The sequence below is a fragment of the Aricia agestis genome, chromosome 9 (genome assembly GCF_905147365.1).
Source record: "Aricia agestis chromosome 9, ilAriAges1.1, whole genome shotgun sequence".
Classification (NCBI taxonomy): Eukaryota; Metazoa; Arthropoda; class Insecta; order Lepidoptera; family Lycaenidae; genus Aricia; species Aricia agestis.
Genome location: NC_056414.1, coordinates 7,382,176 through 7,400,998, shown reverse-complemented (window position 1 = coordinate 7,400,998; position 18,823 = coordinate 7,382,176). Strand labels below are relative to the sequence as shown.

The 18,823-nt window shown below is 36.9% G+C and overlaps 3 protein-coding genes across 8 annotated transcripts in view; all 3 read left to right on the top strand.

Annotated features, from left to right (window-relative positions):
* The first annotated feature begins 246 nt into the window (after positions 1-246).
* On the top strand, positions 247-7,881 carry LOC121730325 (hydroxymethylglutaryl-CoA lyase, mitochondrial). The gene is made up of 6 exons (XM_042119326.1): positions 247-620; positions 690-835; positions 910-1,033; positions 1,463-1,675; positions 2,045-2,233; positions 7,559-7,881. Exons 1-6 carry the CDS (start codon positions 567-569, stop codon positions 7,829-7,831), a joined length of 999 nt encoding a protein of 332 aa, XP_041975260.1. The 5' UTR covers positions 247-566; the 3' UTR covers positions 7,832-7,881.
* Positions 7,882-7,963: 82 nt separating this feature from the next.
* LOC121730324 (sialic acid synthase) lies at positions 7,964-16,532 on the top strand. 2 transcript variants are annotated; one of them, XM_042119324.1, is made up of 6 exons: positions 7,964-8,212; positions 9,559-9,774; positions 10,451-10,798; positions 13,078-13,228; positions 14,257-14,475; positions 16,522-16,532. In XM_042119324.1, exons 1-5 carry the CDS (start codon positions 8,084-8,086, stop codon positions 14,460-14,462), a joined length of 1,050 nt encoding a protein of 349 aa, XP_041975258.1. In that variant the 5' UTR covers positions 7,964-8,083; the 3' UTR covers positions 14,463-14,475; positions 16,522-16,532. The 2 variants fall into 2 exon arrangements, with proteins under 2 accessions (XP_041975258.1, XP_041975257.1); XM_042119323.1 differs by lacking the exon at positions 16,522-16,532 and having other exon boundaries at positions 14,257-14,665.
* Positions 16,320-18,823, top strand: part of LOC121730319 (nucleoprotein TPR) — a 28,552-nt gene continuing 26,048 nt past the window's right edge. For all 5 annotated transcript variants that reach the window (XM_042119319.1, XM_042119317.1, XM_042119316.1 and 2 more), the window contains exon 1: positions 16,320-16,891. In XM_042119319.1, the coding sequence (XP_041975253.1) occupies positions 16,701-16,891 (191 nt within the window). In that variant the 5' untranslated portion in view covers positions 16,320-16,700. The remainder of the gene's footprint in view (positions 16,892-18,823) is intronic.

Genomic DNA, 18,823 nt, shown 5'->3' with positions numbered 1-18,823 from the left:
AGTGGTGGTTGGACAGAACTTCTGACTTCACACTTCACAGCACTGGCAAATGCCAACTGTAATTTACAAACAAAAAGTAGGTACAGTGCCAAATCCCAAAAAAAAAAAAAAGTAGGTAATAATGTCAGTAGACAGTGACATTTGGTGGAGCAAGCTGCAAGACTGAAAAACGCGGGACTTATAAAAATTAAAATGCACAGTTTGTACCTACCTACCATTTCATGTTTTTCTAGAAAAAAACTGAAGTATCTAATTCCTATTCTAATGAATCAAATCATATAATTAATACATATTATTTAAGGTGGTCAAATTGAGAAATACCAACGTAATTCATATAGCAACCAAAAGCATTGTACTTTATCTGACGCCCAAACAGAAATGATTTCAATTATTTCTTATTGACCTTCTAGACTCTTTTTATACTGATAAGAAATGCAAACTAGTAATGATAAGTGTTTTGTTTAATTTGTGAATCTTCATTGTTATATCTGATCTTTTCGGTTGACTATTACATATACTTAAGTATTATCAGTTATCACTATCTTTAGAAACAAGTGAACAACAAAATGAAATTGTTAGAGAAGAAATTTACGAAACTTATATCCCACACCAGATCAATTGTAAGAAAACTGTTTGTGTAACATTTATAAGGTTAAAGTAATTTTATAAAATTGTGTTTTTCTTTACAGAGTGTAAAAGTACCAGAAATTCGCATTTACGAAGTAGGACCAAGAGATGGTCTTCAAAATGAAGCTAAATTCGTACCAACAGAGATAAAAGTTGAGCTGATCCACAGATTAGCAGATGCAGGTATAAAAGACATAGAGAGTGCCAGGTATGTTATACATATATTTTATTTAAATACAAAAAATACTGTAAAATAGTTTTATTAATTAATGTTTTCTTCAGTTTTGTCAGTCCAAAATGGGTTAAACAAATGAGTGACGGTTTAGATGTAATGAAGACAATTAAGAGGACCCCTGGTGTTAATTATCCTGTATTAATGCCCAATATTAAAGGCTATGAAATCGCTGTAAGTATTATTTGAATGTTTTTATAACCTTGAAATGAGTATGGTAATTGCTTTATGATCTTGGTATTTGCAATAACATATTTTGTTTTAAAATAAGCTAACTAATATGACAAACAACAAAATAATATATAATTATGATAACAGAGTGAAGTTTTATATATGAATAGAATTCTGTGTATTACTAAGTTTATAATGTAACTAGATGACACCTGCAACTCCGTTGCGCCAAAATCGTTTATCGCGCGAGAACCGTACATTTTTCTGGGATCAAAACTATCCTATGTCCTTTCCTAGGACTCAAAGTATCTCCATACCAAATTTCAGCAAAATCGGTTCCGCGGTTTGGACGTGAAGAGGTAACAGACAGACAGACACACTTTTGCATTTGTAATATTAAAGTATAGGTGTTAAAACAAACCTTATTTACAGAAAAAGTGCAATATTGAAGAGATTGCTATATTTCCAGCCGGTTCCGAAGGTTTTTCTCAGAAGAACCTCAATTGTTCTGTAGCAGAAGGACTGAAAAGGTTCAAGGATGTGGCTGATGTAGCAATAAAAGATGGTGTGCGGGTACGAGGGTACGTCTCATGTGTTGTTGGCTGTCCTTATGATGGCCCAATTAGCCCAAAAACCATAGCTAAGGCAAGTTAACATGTTTATTATAATAAAAAAACTCAAGATCTGGTTGGTAAGAAGTGGCCTTCCTACCAACTAAACAAGTTAATACTATAAATTTAGTTAATACGACCTCTGTGGCTCAGTGATGAGCTCATTGGTAGCTCAAGCCAGGGTTCGCGGGTTCGAATACCCCCGACCGAACAAAAAGTTTTCAAAGTTCCTGGGTCATGGATGTGTATTAACCCTGACTGACGTGGTGTGAAGCGTCCATAGATTAAAAAAACCACTTGAACTTTTAAAAGTGTTAGATATACATAGAAATGATTTTTATTATATAAAAATGCCCAATTTTATGTACTAAATTTAAATTAAAAGTATTTTGTATTAAAACAGATAACTGAGGAGTTGCTGTCAATGGGATGCTACGAGATATCCCTGGGTGACACCATTGGTGTGGGTACCGCTGGCTCTGTACAGAAGCTGATGAGGGAAGTTCTCACTGTAACCACTCCTGATAAGTTAGCTTTACACTTCCATGATACGTATGGCCAGGGACTGAGTAACCTACTAGCTGGATTGGAGGTATGTATTTTCCTGCAAAATAATTATAAAAATGGTCATACTGCCGCACTCAGAGTGGAACATTAATTACTTAATTATTGTAATTAATTCAAAATTTTGACATTAGCCCCATACATTATCTGTCAAACTCTTCATTAAATTGAAGGTTAGTCGTAATTAAATGTCTCTGAGTACGGCGGTTAGAGACCTAATTTACTGTCAGGAAATAATATAATATGGTTTGGATGCCCCAAGGGATTCCATGGCCCCTTATAAAACTTGGTGGGCGGTGGCTTCAGGCAATGTTATAATTTTCTTTAATTACCAATCTTCAAATAACAAAGTTTCTGTAGGTTGAGTGAGATTTAATGCTCTAATAATAATCACTTGGATTATATTGTGTGAGTATTCTAATTTTCTTCGATACACTTTCTTACAAAAATAATGTGGTTCATTTTGGACTGATCATATTGGTCAGATGGCAGGCCTATTCAATTTGGCTGGGTTATGTCACTTCAAAATTGGTCGTGATCAGTGATTGACTCTTACGCGAACAAATTACGTAGTACGAACCTACCACTATACATGAATAAATTTCCTTCAGTACAAACATGGTTGTGATGCCTTCAGGTAATCGACTTTCGGGCATCCAGAACCATAGACGTGGGAGAGCCATGCTTCGGCATGAATAGGCGTGAAACAGCGCTTGCGCTGTGTTTCGCCGAGTGAGTGGGTTTACCGGAGGCCCAACCCCCTACCCTATTCCCTTCCCTTACCATCCCTACCCTCCCCTATTACCCTATATTATTTTAAGAGGGTAAAAGGCCGGCAACGCACCTGCAGCTCTTCTGATGCTGCGAGTGTCCATGGGCGACGGAAGTTGCTTTCCATCAAGTGACCCGTTTGCTCGTTTGCCCTTATTTCATTAAAAAAAAACCTACGATTCCTATGCCGTTTCTATTGAAACACGACAAAGTACAGTTTTTAATCTTTACCTTGATTATGCTGGGTCGCTAGACGTTGCGTGTTTTAATCATAAGACTGACTTATTAGTCGACGTCTTATTATGCTGTAATGAGCAATTAAATAACCTTCTTAATTATTGGCTTACTTGGTGTTACATAAGACATCAAGGCTCAAACTAATGTTAGTAATCTTATAAGTACATATTATAAAACAAAGTCGCTTTTTTTCCCTCATGTCCCGTTGTTCCCTTTAATCTTTAAAACTATGCAACGGATTTGAATGATTATATTTTCAGTGTTAGATAGCCCATTTATCGAGAAAGGCTATAGGCTATATTTTATCACGCTAAGACTAATAGGAGCGAAGAAATAGAGGAAAATGTGGAAAAAATATTCGAAAGGGCTAACTTGAAGGCCCTAATCTCAGGAACTACTGGTCCGATTTGAAAAATTATTCCAGTGTTAGATAGCCCATTTATTGAGAAAGGCTATATTTTATCACGTTAAGACTAATAGGAGAATGTGGAAAAAAACGGGGAAAATTATTTGAAAGGGCTTATCTCGCGAACTAGGTACTGGAGCAATTTTTAAGTTATTTGGCACAGATAAGAAGTAGACCACGTGAAGGATCATAGGCTATCGATTTTAATCATTTTTTCAGTGGCTATATATTTTATACCCGTGCAACGCCGGGGCGGGTCGCTAGTTAACTATAAGTAAAAGTCATTGTTTATTTTTTCTCAGGAGAATATTTCGCTTATTAGAAGACTAGTTACTATCCATTTTCACCAACCCTCTTATAACGCTAAAGTGTCCCCTAATAGTATATTAGGGTCATGTAACTCTACAAGCCAAAAAGTTTTTAACAATAATAAGCATTGGATCAAACGCACCCTCTTAGGACCTAAGAGACTCAACTTAAGGGTATAGTACTTGAAAAAATCGGTTTAGAATTTGAAAATACCTTTATAGTATTTGTTAGCCTATAAAGAGTCAAATAATTTGAATCACAAAATTTAGTCAAATGAGTATTAAATATTCATAGTTCAAAAGGCAACTGGAGACTATCCTACGCGGTTTGTCACCTAACATACCTATTTTGCATTCATGGTCAATGGTCATAGGTACTGTGTGAATGGCCCTTATTTTAGAAGGTTCGCGAACGATTACAATGTAAATTGTAAACAACTTCATAATGAAGTGCAAACGAAAGGACATTGACTTCGCTGTCAACAGCGATATCGCAGTAACAGCCCCAAATAAGTACCGTATATTCATTTGCGTAGAAGTTGAAAACAGATATAACCCATCAATCCCCAAGCGGCACCCGGCTGCCGCATGACAATTGAAAATTTAAAAAAAATATAAAATTTGTGCGGTGCGGTATTGTGTCTGCGATTCACATGATCGAGGTATTGATAACTTTTTACCTTTTTGGATTCATTAAAGAATGAATTTGAATAAAATGAATTATGAAACACGTTAAATCAAGGCGAATATTCGTTTATCGCGCGGGAACCGTACATTTTCCGGATTAAAAAGTATCCTATGTCCTTTCCCGGGACTTGAAGTATTTACGGTTTTGGGCGTGAAGAGGTAACAGACCACACAGACAGACAGACACATTTTCGAATTATAATATTAGTATAGAAGTGTGGATGTCTCTCATCAATAATTTTCGAAAATTTATATACCTACTTACAAAGTGGATTTAGGGCCGATTTATACCGGGATGGCAGCGGAGAGGCGAGCACTTTCAGCGTCATATGATTTTAAACTTTATCTTCATTATTGTAATATATAGTATCGCTTGAGAAGTCTACGGCCGCCCGTGGCCGCCCGTGGCCGCTCGTGGCCTTTCTCAAGCGATACTATGTATTACAATAATGAAGATAAAGTTTAAAATCATATGATGCTGAAAGTGCTTGCCTCGCCGCTGCCATTCCGATTTCCGGTGTGAATCGGCCCTTAGAAAGTTAGAACTCCCGTTCTCGTCGTCTGACTTTGTACGCCATTTTCCTCTTAGGAATGTCCCCTTTTGCCCAGTGGCGGATTTACCAATAGGCTAAGTAGGCTGAAGCCTAGGGCGGCAGATTTAGAGGGGCGGCAAATTAAGCCCCATTTTTTTATCTTACAGAAGTAAAAAATCCCACCAAAAACATTTCTTGTAAAATATTGCCGAGACGACCACATATTAAGTTTACGGATTACCCTGTGAAAAAGATAATATGTGATCTCATGTAGAGCCAAGCTTCTGAATCTACACGGCCTAGCTCTACTGACCCTAACTTGAACAAATTCTACATACCAGTAATAATGTATGGCACACAGTAATAAATCAAGATAGAACGGCTAAGCTGGTGGAGTACGCGTGTTTCAATCTTGCACAAGTGAGCAAGATTTATTGAACGTTCATTTAGCCAGCGCGCACGTCTCGACTTGATTACACCGGAGCGGTTGTGCAAAAATGCCTCTTTGTGCAATGTCTAATTATTGTAAAAACAGAAGTACGAAAGTGAATCGGTCAAAAGGAGGTATTTCTTGTCACGGGTAAGTTATTTGTTCTAACTAAAAGCAAAGCAAAAGTTGACACGATCGATTCCATAACAACGCACGCGTGTCGCCGTTCTATCTTGATTTATTTCTGTGGTATGGCATCGCCGCGCCGTTTCGCTACCGCACAGGGTGAAACCTTACGTGGTCGTCTCAGCAAAAATTTTCAAAAAATGTTTTTGGTGGGATATGAATTATGATTGTGAACTAAACTAACGTATTAAATTTCGAAGGTCAGTTATAGGGGCGGCAAAAATTGAACAGCCTACAGGCGGCAAATTTGTAAATCCGCCACTGCTTTTGCCTAATGGTAAACCGTGATACGTGGACCACCAGTGGTCCGCAAGAGCCAAAATGTGATCTGCTAATTATTTAGACTAGGTACTCACTCAACAATATTAGTGTTCTGTATTTAGTTTATGTAGTAGTGTGAAGAAGATGCAAGCAGACATCACGTCATATATTTATCTACATAATATTATACAATACCAGTTTTTTGGTAATTTTTGATGTAGATATTAATTTCTACTGAGTTTTTAGTCAAGTTAAAGATTTAAGTATCATAGTTTATTTTTAATATGCCTTTATCGTGTTCCCCGACAAAGAAAAGGTTGGGATCCCCTGTGCTAGATAGTGCAGGGCTTTCTAAAGTTATAAGATGACTCCACGCAACCCCTGGGTTTTAGGAAACCCTTGTAGTTTAAATAGCGAGTCATCAATAATTTCTTAACTATCCGGATCTGTATAAGATTCTGTATTAGCCCGCATGTCACTCTTCATATTTTCAATTTGCTCAAGCGATTGCTTCTTCCCCTATAGTAGGTACTCTACACCGTACAATCTTTTGTACGATGTTGTTAAAGCTTACTACTTCTGCAGCACTAAAGAATTCATGGGGCCTTCCAAGGAAGACTTTTCTATACCTGTCCTTTATTTCCAAGTGGACGTGACCGTCCTAATTTACCTATGTTGGGTAGGTACTAGGTACTATTGTATTTCGAATTACTAATAAATTGCCTTTGCTGTTGGATTAACATTGTAAACTTTACTCGTATTATATCTGAATAAGAATGAATAATGATGTACAAAGGTCGTCCTTGGTTAACACTTAACACATGTGTATATTCTAGACTCTAGAACTAGTCTGCGACGCGTGACTTGCTCGCATAAATTATAGGCCCCATACGTTTTACGCCTGGCCTTTTCGTGGCAAAAGTGAAAGGTTATAATAGGCAATAGCTGGTCAGGGGTCTCAAACTGGGATCTTTTAAATATTTGCCTATTCATATCATGATTCATGAATTAGGTACTCTTGAGTCTTGACTGCTAGCTGGTAGCTAGGTACTTAAAAATGGGATAGATCAATAATTTGTGTGATAGGTTTACATAGAATAAAAGATAGGTAGATGTTCAAGTCATTAGTATTGCGTCCATGCTCAAAACTTGATTACCTTTGATATAAGTAAAGTTGTTCGTGATTTTAAATACTTACTTATTCATTTTGATATCATTGTTGTTATATACCGATGTTCTCTCTTATGTACGAAAATGTCAAGTGTTTGCGTAATATTATTTGAAGATTGCGCTATCGGATTGAGCAGATAACGGCCAACATAAAAACTAATAAAAATAGATACCATTTCATATCTGCGAACATTTCGAAACGACCTTCACAAAAAATATGCTGGTGCGAATGCGAACACGCCTACAACAGCCGTTAATTGTCGTTGACGTCACAGTCTGTTTAGTTATTTTACCGCTGACAGGACCTTTATATTAACGATTTAAGGACTATATAAACTCCATGATAAATTTATGTTTTTTTTAGTTCGGCGTGAGGACAGTGGACTCATCAATTTCCGGGCTGGGCGGGTGTCCGTACGCGCGGGGAGCGAGCGGGAATCTCGCGACGGAGGACCTCGTCTACTTCCTCTACGGCCTAGGGGTCAACACCGATATAGACTTGCTCAAGCTGGTCGAAGCCGGCCGATTCATTTCCAACTTCCTCGCCAAGCCCCCGGAGTCCCGAGTCAATCGCGCCCTCGGCGACAAGTTCAAGGACAACCGCGCAATCGTCGACACGGCCGCCTGCAACGTTTAAACGACGAGCATGTAAACACTATCGAAAATAAAATGTATGATTAAAGCGTGTTTGTTGTTTTTTATCGGCCGCGCCTTGCGTAAGGTCGTAAGTGCCATACTGGTTTTTATCAAGTGTGGAGCGGGTACGAGCGAGCGGCATTACCGCGCCGCCCGGCGATTACCGCGGACCGAGTATATTCAATTGGCCGTGTTCAGTCCGGCCGGCTAGGTCGATAAACCCCGTGGTACGTGTTCGTATGGCAGAGTGAAAATGGTCGAGGTGAAGATAACCGAGGACATCCGAGTCGGCGGGACCAACCCCTGCTTCATAATCGCCGAAGTCGGCCAGAACCACCAAGGTGACATTGAATTAGCGAAAAAACTAATCAAAGCGGCAAAGGTTAGTATCGTTTGTGTTTTTACGAGAATTTAAGGTTATAAAGCGCTTGTTTTGAAAGGAAGCAAAACAAAGAGTGACGGAAGCGTCGAACTTATTTTAAGTTTGCTTTTGTTTGCTCTGTTTTACATTGAATTGTAGCTCTTGAACAATAAAATAATATAGGAAACATTCACAATGAAAGACACTAACTACCGGTACCTATCTGCTACCAATTCCAATAAGAAACAATATGTAGGTAGTAATAGATAAAGACAAAAACATAATCCTTAATAGGCATTCGGTTTAGTCTTGAAGTACACACGAAAATATGAAATGAAGTTAAATCTTGAGCAAAGGAATCAACACCAAGAATGTTTTTTGCTATTAATAAACAAGCTTGTTATTATTTTGATACAAAGGCCAAGACATTCCAGAATAAATTAAGTATGTATTTCGTAATGTTTGCATACATTTAAATATCCTATTAGAACTATTGCTTATTAAGTTTAAATGTTTATTATTTTTGGTCCTACAGGATCGTGTATAGGTAGTCACTTCTCAGTTCTCTCTATTAGAGAATGACTGCTTTTTATTATTCTACCCCTTAAAGGTAACGAAGTATGGTATAAATATATCCTCAAAGATTATTGTACTTTGTAGTTCAAAACACGCTCTTTAAGGAAAAGTATGTAAAGAGATAAACCTAACACTACATGTCAAAGCACATCATAATGTTTAGTCTTGCCAATAAACGATGAAGACTCCTCCAAAAGCGACTACAATGAAGCAGACTGTTTAAGCAACTTATTTATCGCTGACCTTAATGTTGGCAATTATTTCAAATGAATCGTAAAAGGAGCGTAACAGAGACGCTACAGAATACAGATATCACCGGAGTCAGAATTACATTGTCTAATTAGCTTTTGATAAAACCAAAGCAAATATAAGTGGAGCGTGATCGAACTGTGATCCAAATACAGGACAGAACCAGTATAATTTACTTCATTAAGCTTATCACAAGGTACTGGAAAATCTGGCCAAACAAAAACGATATTTTTGTTGGTTCCATACTCTATGTTAACTAATAGTGGGTCCATAACTTAATAAATTTTGTTTTTTTTTAAGTATTTTTAGTAACGCACCTTTTAATGTAAATTCTTAGTTATTATTGCAGTACTTGCTACTGCAAGTACCTACAATGAATTTAGCTGGATAGCTATGCTTCATTTATTTTGTTTTGTTTCTGAGCTGTGAACAATAATAAAATTTCGCCACTCTTTGTTGCAGCGATGAATCATGAATATACTTAGGTTCTAGAGTATTTTTATACTTCTTCTAAACCACCAAATCGTATATTTATTTTTCAGGAAGCAGGAGCTAGTTGTGTTAAATTTCAGAAGACATGCCTCAAAGAGAAATTCACAAAGAAGTATTTGGAGAGGCCCTACGATAGCTCTAATTCCTGGGGAAAGACGTATGGAGACCACAAACAACATTTGGAATTCTCAGAGAGTCAATACAGAGAACTGTTCAAATATGCGCATGAAGTCGGAATACTGTTTACCGCGTCTGCTATGGACATGGTAAGCTTTTCTTAATCACACAATTTGTCTATAGCATGCACAATCGACGCTGATAATAGGAAATCGTAGATGTTGACGACCAATGTGCTCGTTGATTCATCATGGACTAGCGCGGCAGCTTGGGGAGACTTTTGGACAATAAGTATTAACTCTATCTTGTCAATCGACCAGATTTTTTGGAAATTTTAAAATACATACGCCATTCTGTCATTGACCAGCTGCTGGTAGTAAATTTTTCTTGAATATTCCACTGTATTTACCCCTATAAAGAAAATAAACGAGCGGTTAAGACAAAATAGTAGAGGATAGATTCAAACAGTATCTAAACCTGATTAGCGTAATATTTAATCAAATAAAAATGATTCAGAATTTTTGCAACATAAGCAAAAATGTCCCCTAGAGATTCTAAAAAAGTTGCCAAATATATATAATGCAAACAACGACCACTATAATATTAAAACCTGGTAATAGATGTAAGGCTCGTAGAACAAGTGAAAAGCTTAATGTGCTGTCGACTTTACCTACAATAATTCATACCTACTTTTCTCATATAATATAGAGAATGAGAAAAGTATGAATTATAGTTATAGGTAAAGTCAACTTGCCCCCTCCCCCTGCGCCATCGGCTGGCGACGCCCTTGATAAAATTTATAATAAAAATTCAATTCAATTTCAGGTATCATTCGACTTCCTAGTAAACATGAAGGTGCCATTCATAAAAATCGGATCAGGCGATTCCAACAACCTCCTCTTCCTGAAATACGCCGCATCCAAGAACGTTCCTCTGATCATTTCAACGGGGATGGTCGACAAGCAGGCAGTGAAAACTATCTACGACATAATATCGGCTCAGCACAAGAACTTCTGCCTGCTACATTGCATATCGGCGTACCCTGTGCCATTTGAGGACTGCAATCTGACAGTTCTGCAGGATTACAAAAACACTTTCGATATTCCTGTCGGTTATTCTGGTCAGGAAGTTGGTACGGCGGTGGCTTTGGGCGCAGTGGCTTTGGGTGCTAAGGTAACTGACTCTTTAAAGGATTTTTAAAGGATGTTGTTTCTTTTATAAATATTGTGGAGTCTAGAAGTACGGTACGGTAAGTTACGGTAGAAGAAACGGTTCGTTAGGTAAATACTAAATAATGATCTGACTTCTATTTTAAAGAATTTTCTTTTGTTAGATCTAGTTTGAAGTTTCTTCCATTCAATTCAATTCTCCACACCGACAGGTTTCAAAAAATTGTTGTTCAAAAAATGAGGTCTGATTGGATCAATTTAAAAGTAATCGTCCGTCTTCATTTCGTTATCAAACTTTTATTGACCATACTTATCTTCAATTGCTTTCAATCCGACTCACTGACTCGCAGTAGTTTATCAAAAATGTTATATCTTGTACTTTGCTTGTACGAATTTTTTTCGCTGTTTGAATCATTAACATTTCAAGTTTCAGATACTATAATGAAACCGAAAGTCGTTTTAGCAGACATTTACGCCATAACTGGTTTAGACCAGAAATATTTACTATTCTTTTAAACAAGTTTCTCTACATTTAAAATACTTTTTTAGGGATTTTTATTATTATCAACTCTGGTAACTTCTGAAATATAGTCTGTATGTTAGAATATGTAGTCCTAACTCCTACATAACAATTGATAACAGTTACATATTATAGTTACATAATATAAGATTATAAGAAAATAAGTAGTTTGAAAATAAACAATGGGGGCTTGGTCTGTTGACTAATTATACAAGTCGTCAATACAAATAATTGTTGCTAACAGACAATTTAGTGGCGAAATTGCATCATAGCGCGCTCACGAGTCACGTGACTAGAGTAAAAGGTCTGGCCATGTCCCACATGTATCGCGTTAGGATTGTCACAAGCATACCTTAGATATTCCCACGTTGCTTGTTTTGACAACCCTAATGTTGGTTTAGAACTATTATGAACTGCGCTAGACGGCATTAGAAGAGTTAATTGCTAAAGAATTATAAAGGGCTTATAATTCTTCACCAGAAATAGTAACATTTGACAAACAAAAATAGTTAACGATCACCAAAATACAGACCACCATTTTAATGTAAAATGATAACCAAAGATTTAACATCTTAAAACCAAAAATAGTAAATGGTCACCAAAATAAGTAAATGATCACCAAAATTAGTAAATGATAACCAACATTATACTAGCATTTTAAAGTAAAATGATCACCAAAATTAGTAAATGATCACCAACATTATACTAGCTTTATAATGTAAAATGATCACCTAAGATTTATTATCTCGCTATCCTATTTATGAAAAATGACTCCAAATAAATCATTGTTACTTAAAACTAAAAGTATTAAACGATCACCAACAGTATACGTTAGCATTGTAATGTAAAATTATAAACAAATAAATTTTTATTTAGCAAATATCCTATTAAAGAGAAGAAGACAGAGAGACGGACCCTTTGCCCTTTGGGTACGGAACCCTAAAAACGGGACTCTATTACTGAGACTTCGATGTATGTCCGTCTGTCCGTCCGTCTGTCGGTCTGTCTTTCTCTAGGGCCCAGGCTGTATCTCAAGAACCGCTCCAGCTAGACTTCTAAATATTTCACAGATTGTGTATATCTGTTACCGCTATAACAACAAAATAAGATTATTATTTAAGGGGGCTCCTATACAACAAACGTTATTTTTTTGGCCTTTTTTGCTCGATATCAATAATGGCAACCGGTAGGCACGTTGATATTTTCGCAAAGGCCTTGATTATATTATGTTAACTTCAATAATTAGGTAATAATAATAATAAAATAATTTAAAAAGGGCTCCCATACAAAAACACAATTTTAGGTCTAATTTTGTTCTATAACGGTACGGAACCCTCCATGTCCGACTCACGCTTGGCCGACTATTCTGTTAATAATATGCTTACATGTTTTGTCAATCGTAGTGATTTATTTTGACAGAAATATCGCATTGAGTTGCTCACAAGGATTTGGTGATCATTTATTATACCTATTTGGTGATCATTTACTATATTTAGTGATCATTTACTATATTTGGTGATCATTTACTATATTTGGTGGTCATTTACTATATTTGGTGATCATTTACTTTATTTGGTGATCATTTACTATATTTGGTGTTCGATTACAATTTGAAGTGTTGTCATGACTAAAATAGCTTGTAGTATTGCAATTTTAGACTTTATTTTTTTGGTGCTAATTATCTTTTTTTGGTATATTACTTAATTATATACTACTAATATATACTATAATCATTCATTAAGTTTATCATTTCTGGTTTCCAGGTGTTAGAGAAACACATAACCCTTGACAAAACGATGAAGGGGACGGACCACGTGTGCTCGCTCACGCCGGAGGAGTTCGCTCAGCTGGTGCGCGACGTGCGAGTCATCGAGGCGTCGCTCGGCACGCCCATCAAGAAGGTCGTCACTTCAGGTAATCATTAATTACTAGATAACGCCCGCAACTCCGTTGCGACAGAATTCGTACATAGCGCGGGAACCGCACACTTTTCCGTGATAAAAAGTATCCTGTGTCCTTTCCCGGGACTCAAAGTATCTCCATACCAAATTTCAGCAAAATCGGTTCAACGGTTTGGGCGTGAAGAGGTAACAGACAGATAGACACTTTCACATTTACTTCACACTTTCGCATATATAATATTAGTATGGATTATCAGCAGCCCTGCAGGGCCCGATCTAGCTATTTAGTCGCTCCGGGAAAAAATCATTTCCTTTGCCCTCTACATACACAAAACCATATAAGTCATGAGCTAATTTTTTTGGGGTAAAGTAAAATAGAACATGGGTATAATAATAATCGTCAACCCGTTGCTGTCTATAGCTGAGCGATCCTTTGAAATAAGCGGATTGATTGACATTTGATGATTCTTTAATTCGCTGATTTCTGTTCAATTTGCTGTATGGATTACTATCTACACATATTTTGCCGCCATCACACAATTTGATGTGTTAATGAGATCGAAAGTGTCAGTAACCAATGTCATGCTGTTTGACCAATGCATTGCTTGTGTGCTTATAATTACTCTGAGACGCTGCTGCAAATTTAAATCCTAGTCAAGAAGACTAAGCCCGGGCGCGCACTAGCCTGCCAAGCCGCAGTGGCCTGGCCGCGGCGGCCATCGAGAGAGCTACCTCAGTATAAAGCTGCCATAAACCACGCGCACCTGGCCGCAACGCGGTCAGCAGCCACACCATACTTTCGATGGCCGCTGCGACCAAGCCGCGGCGGCCTGGCCGCTAGTGCGCGCCCGGGCTAAGTAAGAAGTTTTGCAAAGACGGTGCTTCAGTTTTAAAAGCAGCAATATCCTTCTTAAGATAGGATAAGTTATAAAGAGAGAGCTTTGAAGTTTTGATCTGAGTAACATTTTTCCTAATATTTTTCCTCTTCCTTAGCCCTCTAACGTTTTGTACCAAAATTTAACGCCAAAATATTAATTCCAGAAATCCCATGCATCGACAAGCTCCAGAAATCTCTAGTTATGGGCTGCACGAAGAACAAAGGAGAGATTCTGTACCCGGGCGACGTAAAAATAAAAGTGGCCGAGCCTAAAGGACTAAACGCTCTCCATTTCGAAGAGGTTATTTATAAAACGCTGGTATATGATAAAAAGGAGGATGAACCTTTGAACGAAGGAGATTTCTGCTAAGACTGACTTTCTCGTATGAAATTATATCCACATGTATATGATAATAATTGTATGAAAAAAATACATTGTATTTAACAAACGATCAACTTCTCAAACGCTTTATATAACTAAATTGAGATGCTATCATGATATTTCAAATTACACCATTTTACTACTAACATTTATGCAACATTAATGCAGTCCAGTCACTCCAGTCCGTTTACCATCAAGTACAGCTTCTGTCATCCAGCCAAACAGTAAAGGTTGTGATTTAAGTACCCCTTAACTTTTAGATGCGTTTGAGACTGGTGGTAAGTGTTACTAACAAAATACTTAAATAAATATATGTTTTACTATATCTTTATCTCTAAGATACTTCCCTTCGCCTATTTGGCATTTAGCATAATATAACAATGAGGCTGGCTGTAATGCCTGTATATGTTTGTAATTATGTATATTCAAAATATAAGAAATTATATCACAAGATTGCAGGGAAGTAGCATTTATTCTGTACCTATAGTCATTTAACAAAGAATCAAACTTGACAATAGTATCTCTATAAGAAAACTATGCTGTATGGTGATACTAATTTTATTTTCTAAATACATTTAATACAACACAAAAGTGCAATCAAAATTTAGCTATAAGTTCAAGTTGTATTTCTAAATAACATAAAATGAGTTAATGTAAAAAATATTACGCAAGCAACGAATTTATTCAGTAGCTAATAAGACAATACTGTATCTAATACAATATATTAAGAAAGAAACTAAAAATATAAATACTCCTCATACTTATTTATAATTATCGTTGTTTTATTTTTTGTCTTTAAGTTTTAGGATATTTTTTGTAATTAGGTACTAACTGAACTGGCGATGTTAGTTTTAAATGATGTCAAATATTGTCTTCTTTTTCATTATTATTAAGACGAAAGAAAGACATCATGAACTGAATTGTGGTATTACAAATTAAGCAGCAATTGGAGAAATTTGCACTTAGCACAGAATATAGCAACTTTAAAAATATATACCTACTACAGCACTCAACCTAACAAGTACAGCTGTTTCAGAAAAATAATAACTTTAAGTATCGAGTTACTACAGGAATAAAATTAATGATTATAATAAGGAGCCCAATGCACAAGGTATGTAGAGGTGTACTTATTGTAGTAGAGAGTAGAGGTATTGCTGATAGTAGATGGGTGGGTTGCTAGTGGTAGTAAGTAGCTACTCGTAATTTAGTTAATATTTTAAAAATATCCATAACTATATGAATGATCGTTTTTTTAATGAAATAAGGGGGCAAACGAGGAAACGGGTCACCGCAAGCAAACGGATGGTAAGCAACTTCCGTCGCCCATGGACACTCGCAGCATCAGAAGAGCTGCAGGTGCGTTGCCGGCCTATTAAGAGGGAATAGGATAATAGGGGATGGTAGGGAAGGGAAGGGAATAGGGTAGGGGATTGGGCCTCCAGTAAACTCACTCACTCGGCGAAAAACAGCGCAAGCGCTGTTTCACGCCGGTTTTCTGTGAGAACGTGGTATTTCTCCGGTCGAGCCGGCCCATTCGTGCCGAAGCATGGCTCTCCGTCAATCGATCGATACTAGAAAAGTACCATTGGCTCTGAAACTCCCTCTCCGACAGGGGCGACAGCTATGGAAAACCAACAGTTGGTAGTAATTTACGTAAAGCGCTCATTCATAACGTTTGGAATAAGTATCTGAAATGTGACGTTAATATTATTCTCGGAAGTGTATTTACTTTCCGATTTAGATGGGCGAATTATAAAGGCGGGTTAGAGGGTTCGCTGCGTTCGGTTATTTTTATTGCGGACGAGTAGGAGTGTAGGAGCGCGCGCGTTGGCACTCTGCCCGCGCCGTCGCCAGTCCCATAAGAGCCGGCCGACCCGCCGCCTGCGCCGCGAACCAGACCCCACCTACCACCATTAATCAATAATTTTATCCACGTGACGATTAATCACTCACCATAAACAACAGCGAACGAGAGGAGACCCTCGGGACCGCGTGCGAGACTCGTTCATCCGACCCGCGGAATATAGGTCGCCCGGTTCAGTGCAAGCAGCGAGATATTTTTATTGTCGGTGTGCGGTGCAGACTGCGGTCACGTTGCTAGTTTAATTGTTACGCTAACTCATTCCATAAGTCCCCATATCCTGTGAACGCATTTTACGAGCAACGAACTGAAGGCGGCATTTAGATTGACATTTATCGGTTGCATTTGCGAGATCCGGTGCCGAGATGCATCACATGTACCCCGGTCTGGCCAAGGGCGATCCGCTGTGCCCGTTGGGATTCCATCCTCAGGTGCGATGGCCGACTCGCTGTAAGCGCTGCTTCCGTGACTACAAGGAGCACGGAGGTCGCAAGAAAGAGGATGACATAGCTGCCTCCACGCCCACTCTATCCACTTGGAACTCGCCGTCGTCACGGTTAGTTGCTCTTTCGTCTAATCTAGTTGAAAAGTATCCTGTCGAGCCTCTTTCTTAAGTATATAACGAAGCTAGTAAGTCACATAGCTACTATAAACTATAGTAAGTCTAGAGATTTAGATATCTGCCTGTTACTTTAGATTTGCAACAGTAAACATTTGATTCGAAAATATTTTTAGACTATTAAGGCGTAAAGACTAAATAGTATTTTAAAGAAACTAACGGCCGTTCCCAATATTTGATCTATCTCTGGTTTTGCCCTACTAGAGATAGGAATAGCTCACAATTGACATAAAATATATGTCTCTATTGTCTAATGTGAGCTATTCCTATCTCTAGTAGGGCAAAACCAGAGATAGATCAAATATTGGGAACGGCCGTAAGAGAGCAATAATAATTTTATTAGTAACAAAGTTAAGAACAATTAAAAACGTCAATTTGGCTTTTAGCCCAAATCCAAATAATTGAGATCTTATGCGTGTACCGGCTCCTGCCAAATTGCGTAATTAATTTAACAAAATATATACAACTATTATTAGGTGCGTATTTTTAAGTAAGGTAAAGAATAATATACAAAGAATGATTCTCTTTGTTTCAAATTGTAAATGTGTGAACTTAAGAAAAACAAATACCTAACTATTTATTTTATAGTCATTGGTAAAATATTTTATAATTATGAATTCTAAATACGAATGCTTTTATGGAAATCAATTAAATCCTCGATAAAAATATACTTTAATTTCATTATTCTCAAGGAGTAAGCGAGTTTTTAGAACTGATTCAATAATTGGAAGTTAGTAAGGAGATTTGTCAAAATAGGAATATGTTCAGAATATCATTAAGGTTTCATAAGTCTAAACGTGTTGTATGTGGAAATATAAAGCTGCAGTTATTCGAAGAATTTCATAGAAATAGAACTCAATGTTCAATGTTTAGGCGGCAAATGTATATTGTTGATTGAGACTCAAGGTTCACTAGTCTTCCGAGCAATAACTTTTTCATTGCTAGTAATCTAGATGCCGCAAAATTATTGATCATAAAATTATTGAATATTTGTTTGATGCTTTTATATTTTCTTTTTATAGTTTTAGAATAACAGATTTAGAGGAAGGTTTTGCTTGATAAGCCTGTTAATAGCAGTTGCAAATATTTTTAACGAAGATAACCATGATTATAGAAAACTTTTTACATGATCTAATCTCTTTGGAAATTTATCCTTAACCTACTGTAGCTTAGGCTTTTGATTTCATTTTTTCTTTTGTTATCAATTTCGACAAAGTCTTTAGAGTTTAGAGAAACTAAAATATTTTAAGAAAAAATATTTTTATCACAACAAACATCACGCTGATGATGAAGCATTATTAAAAAATGGTAATAACTTAAAATAAGAGGAAACGTTTTAGAGTACTACTGGGATCTACCCAGGGCTGTAGCTAGAGTCAAATTTGAGGTAGGGCAGCGTCGGTTACAGGTCGGAAGCAAAAAAAATCGGTCAAGTGCGAGTCGGATTCGTGCACGAAGGGTTTCGTACCGTTATAGATAAAAAATAGGCCAAAATTGTGTTTTTTGTAATTGAGCCCCCTTTAAATATAAATGTTATTTTAATTGTATTATTAATTAATTAAGTGATTTCGCAAAAATATCCAGTGTCTACGGTTGCCATTAATATCAATATGCAGCAAAAAAGGCCAAAAAACACGAATCCTTAAATATTGATTTTATTTTGTTTTTAGTATTTGTTGTTTTGATTTATCTCTAGGTCAATGATGTATTCAATTCATTCAATAGTTATTCTTAGATACTTAAAAAAATTCTGTGACAAAGCATGAGCACTATATCTAAGAACTACATATTATTAAATCCTCAATTACGAAGAACAAGCGAACAATATTATGGTTAAACTTCTGGATGTAGCGATCCACGTGTGAGTGA

What these genes read in the sequence shown, in the direction of transcription:
- LOC121730325 (XM_042119326.1), top strand. Translation starts at nt 567, where the DNA reads ATGAAATTGTTAGAGAAGAAATTTACGAAACTTATATCCCACACCAGA. An exon ending in GCCCAAAAACCATAGCTAAG is followed by an intron (nt 1,676 to 2,044) that starts GCAAGTTAACAT and finishes GTATTAAAACAG; the next exon opens with ATAACTGAGGAGTTGCTGTC. An exon ending in ACCTACTAGCTGGATTGGAG is followed by an intron (nt 2,234 to 7,558) that starts GTATGTATTTTC and finishes TGTTTTTTTTAG; the next exon opens with TTCGGCGTGAGGACAGTGGA.
- LOC121730324 (XM_042119324.1), top strand. Translation starts at nt 8,084, where the DNA reads ATGGTCGAGGTGAAGATAACCGAGGACATCCGAGTCGGCGGGACCAAC. An exon ending in CCGCGTCTGCTATGGACATG is followed by an intron (nt 9,775 to 10,450) that starts GTAAGCTTTTCT and finishes ATTCAATTTCAG; the next exon opens with GTATCATTCGACTTCCTAGT. An exon ending in CAGTGGCTTTGGGTGCTAAG is followed by an intron (nt 10,799 to 13,077) that starts GTAACTGACTCT and finishes TCTGGTTTCCAG; the next exon opens with GTGTTAGAGAAACACATAAC.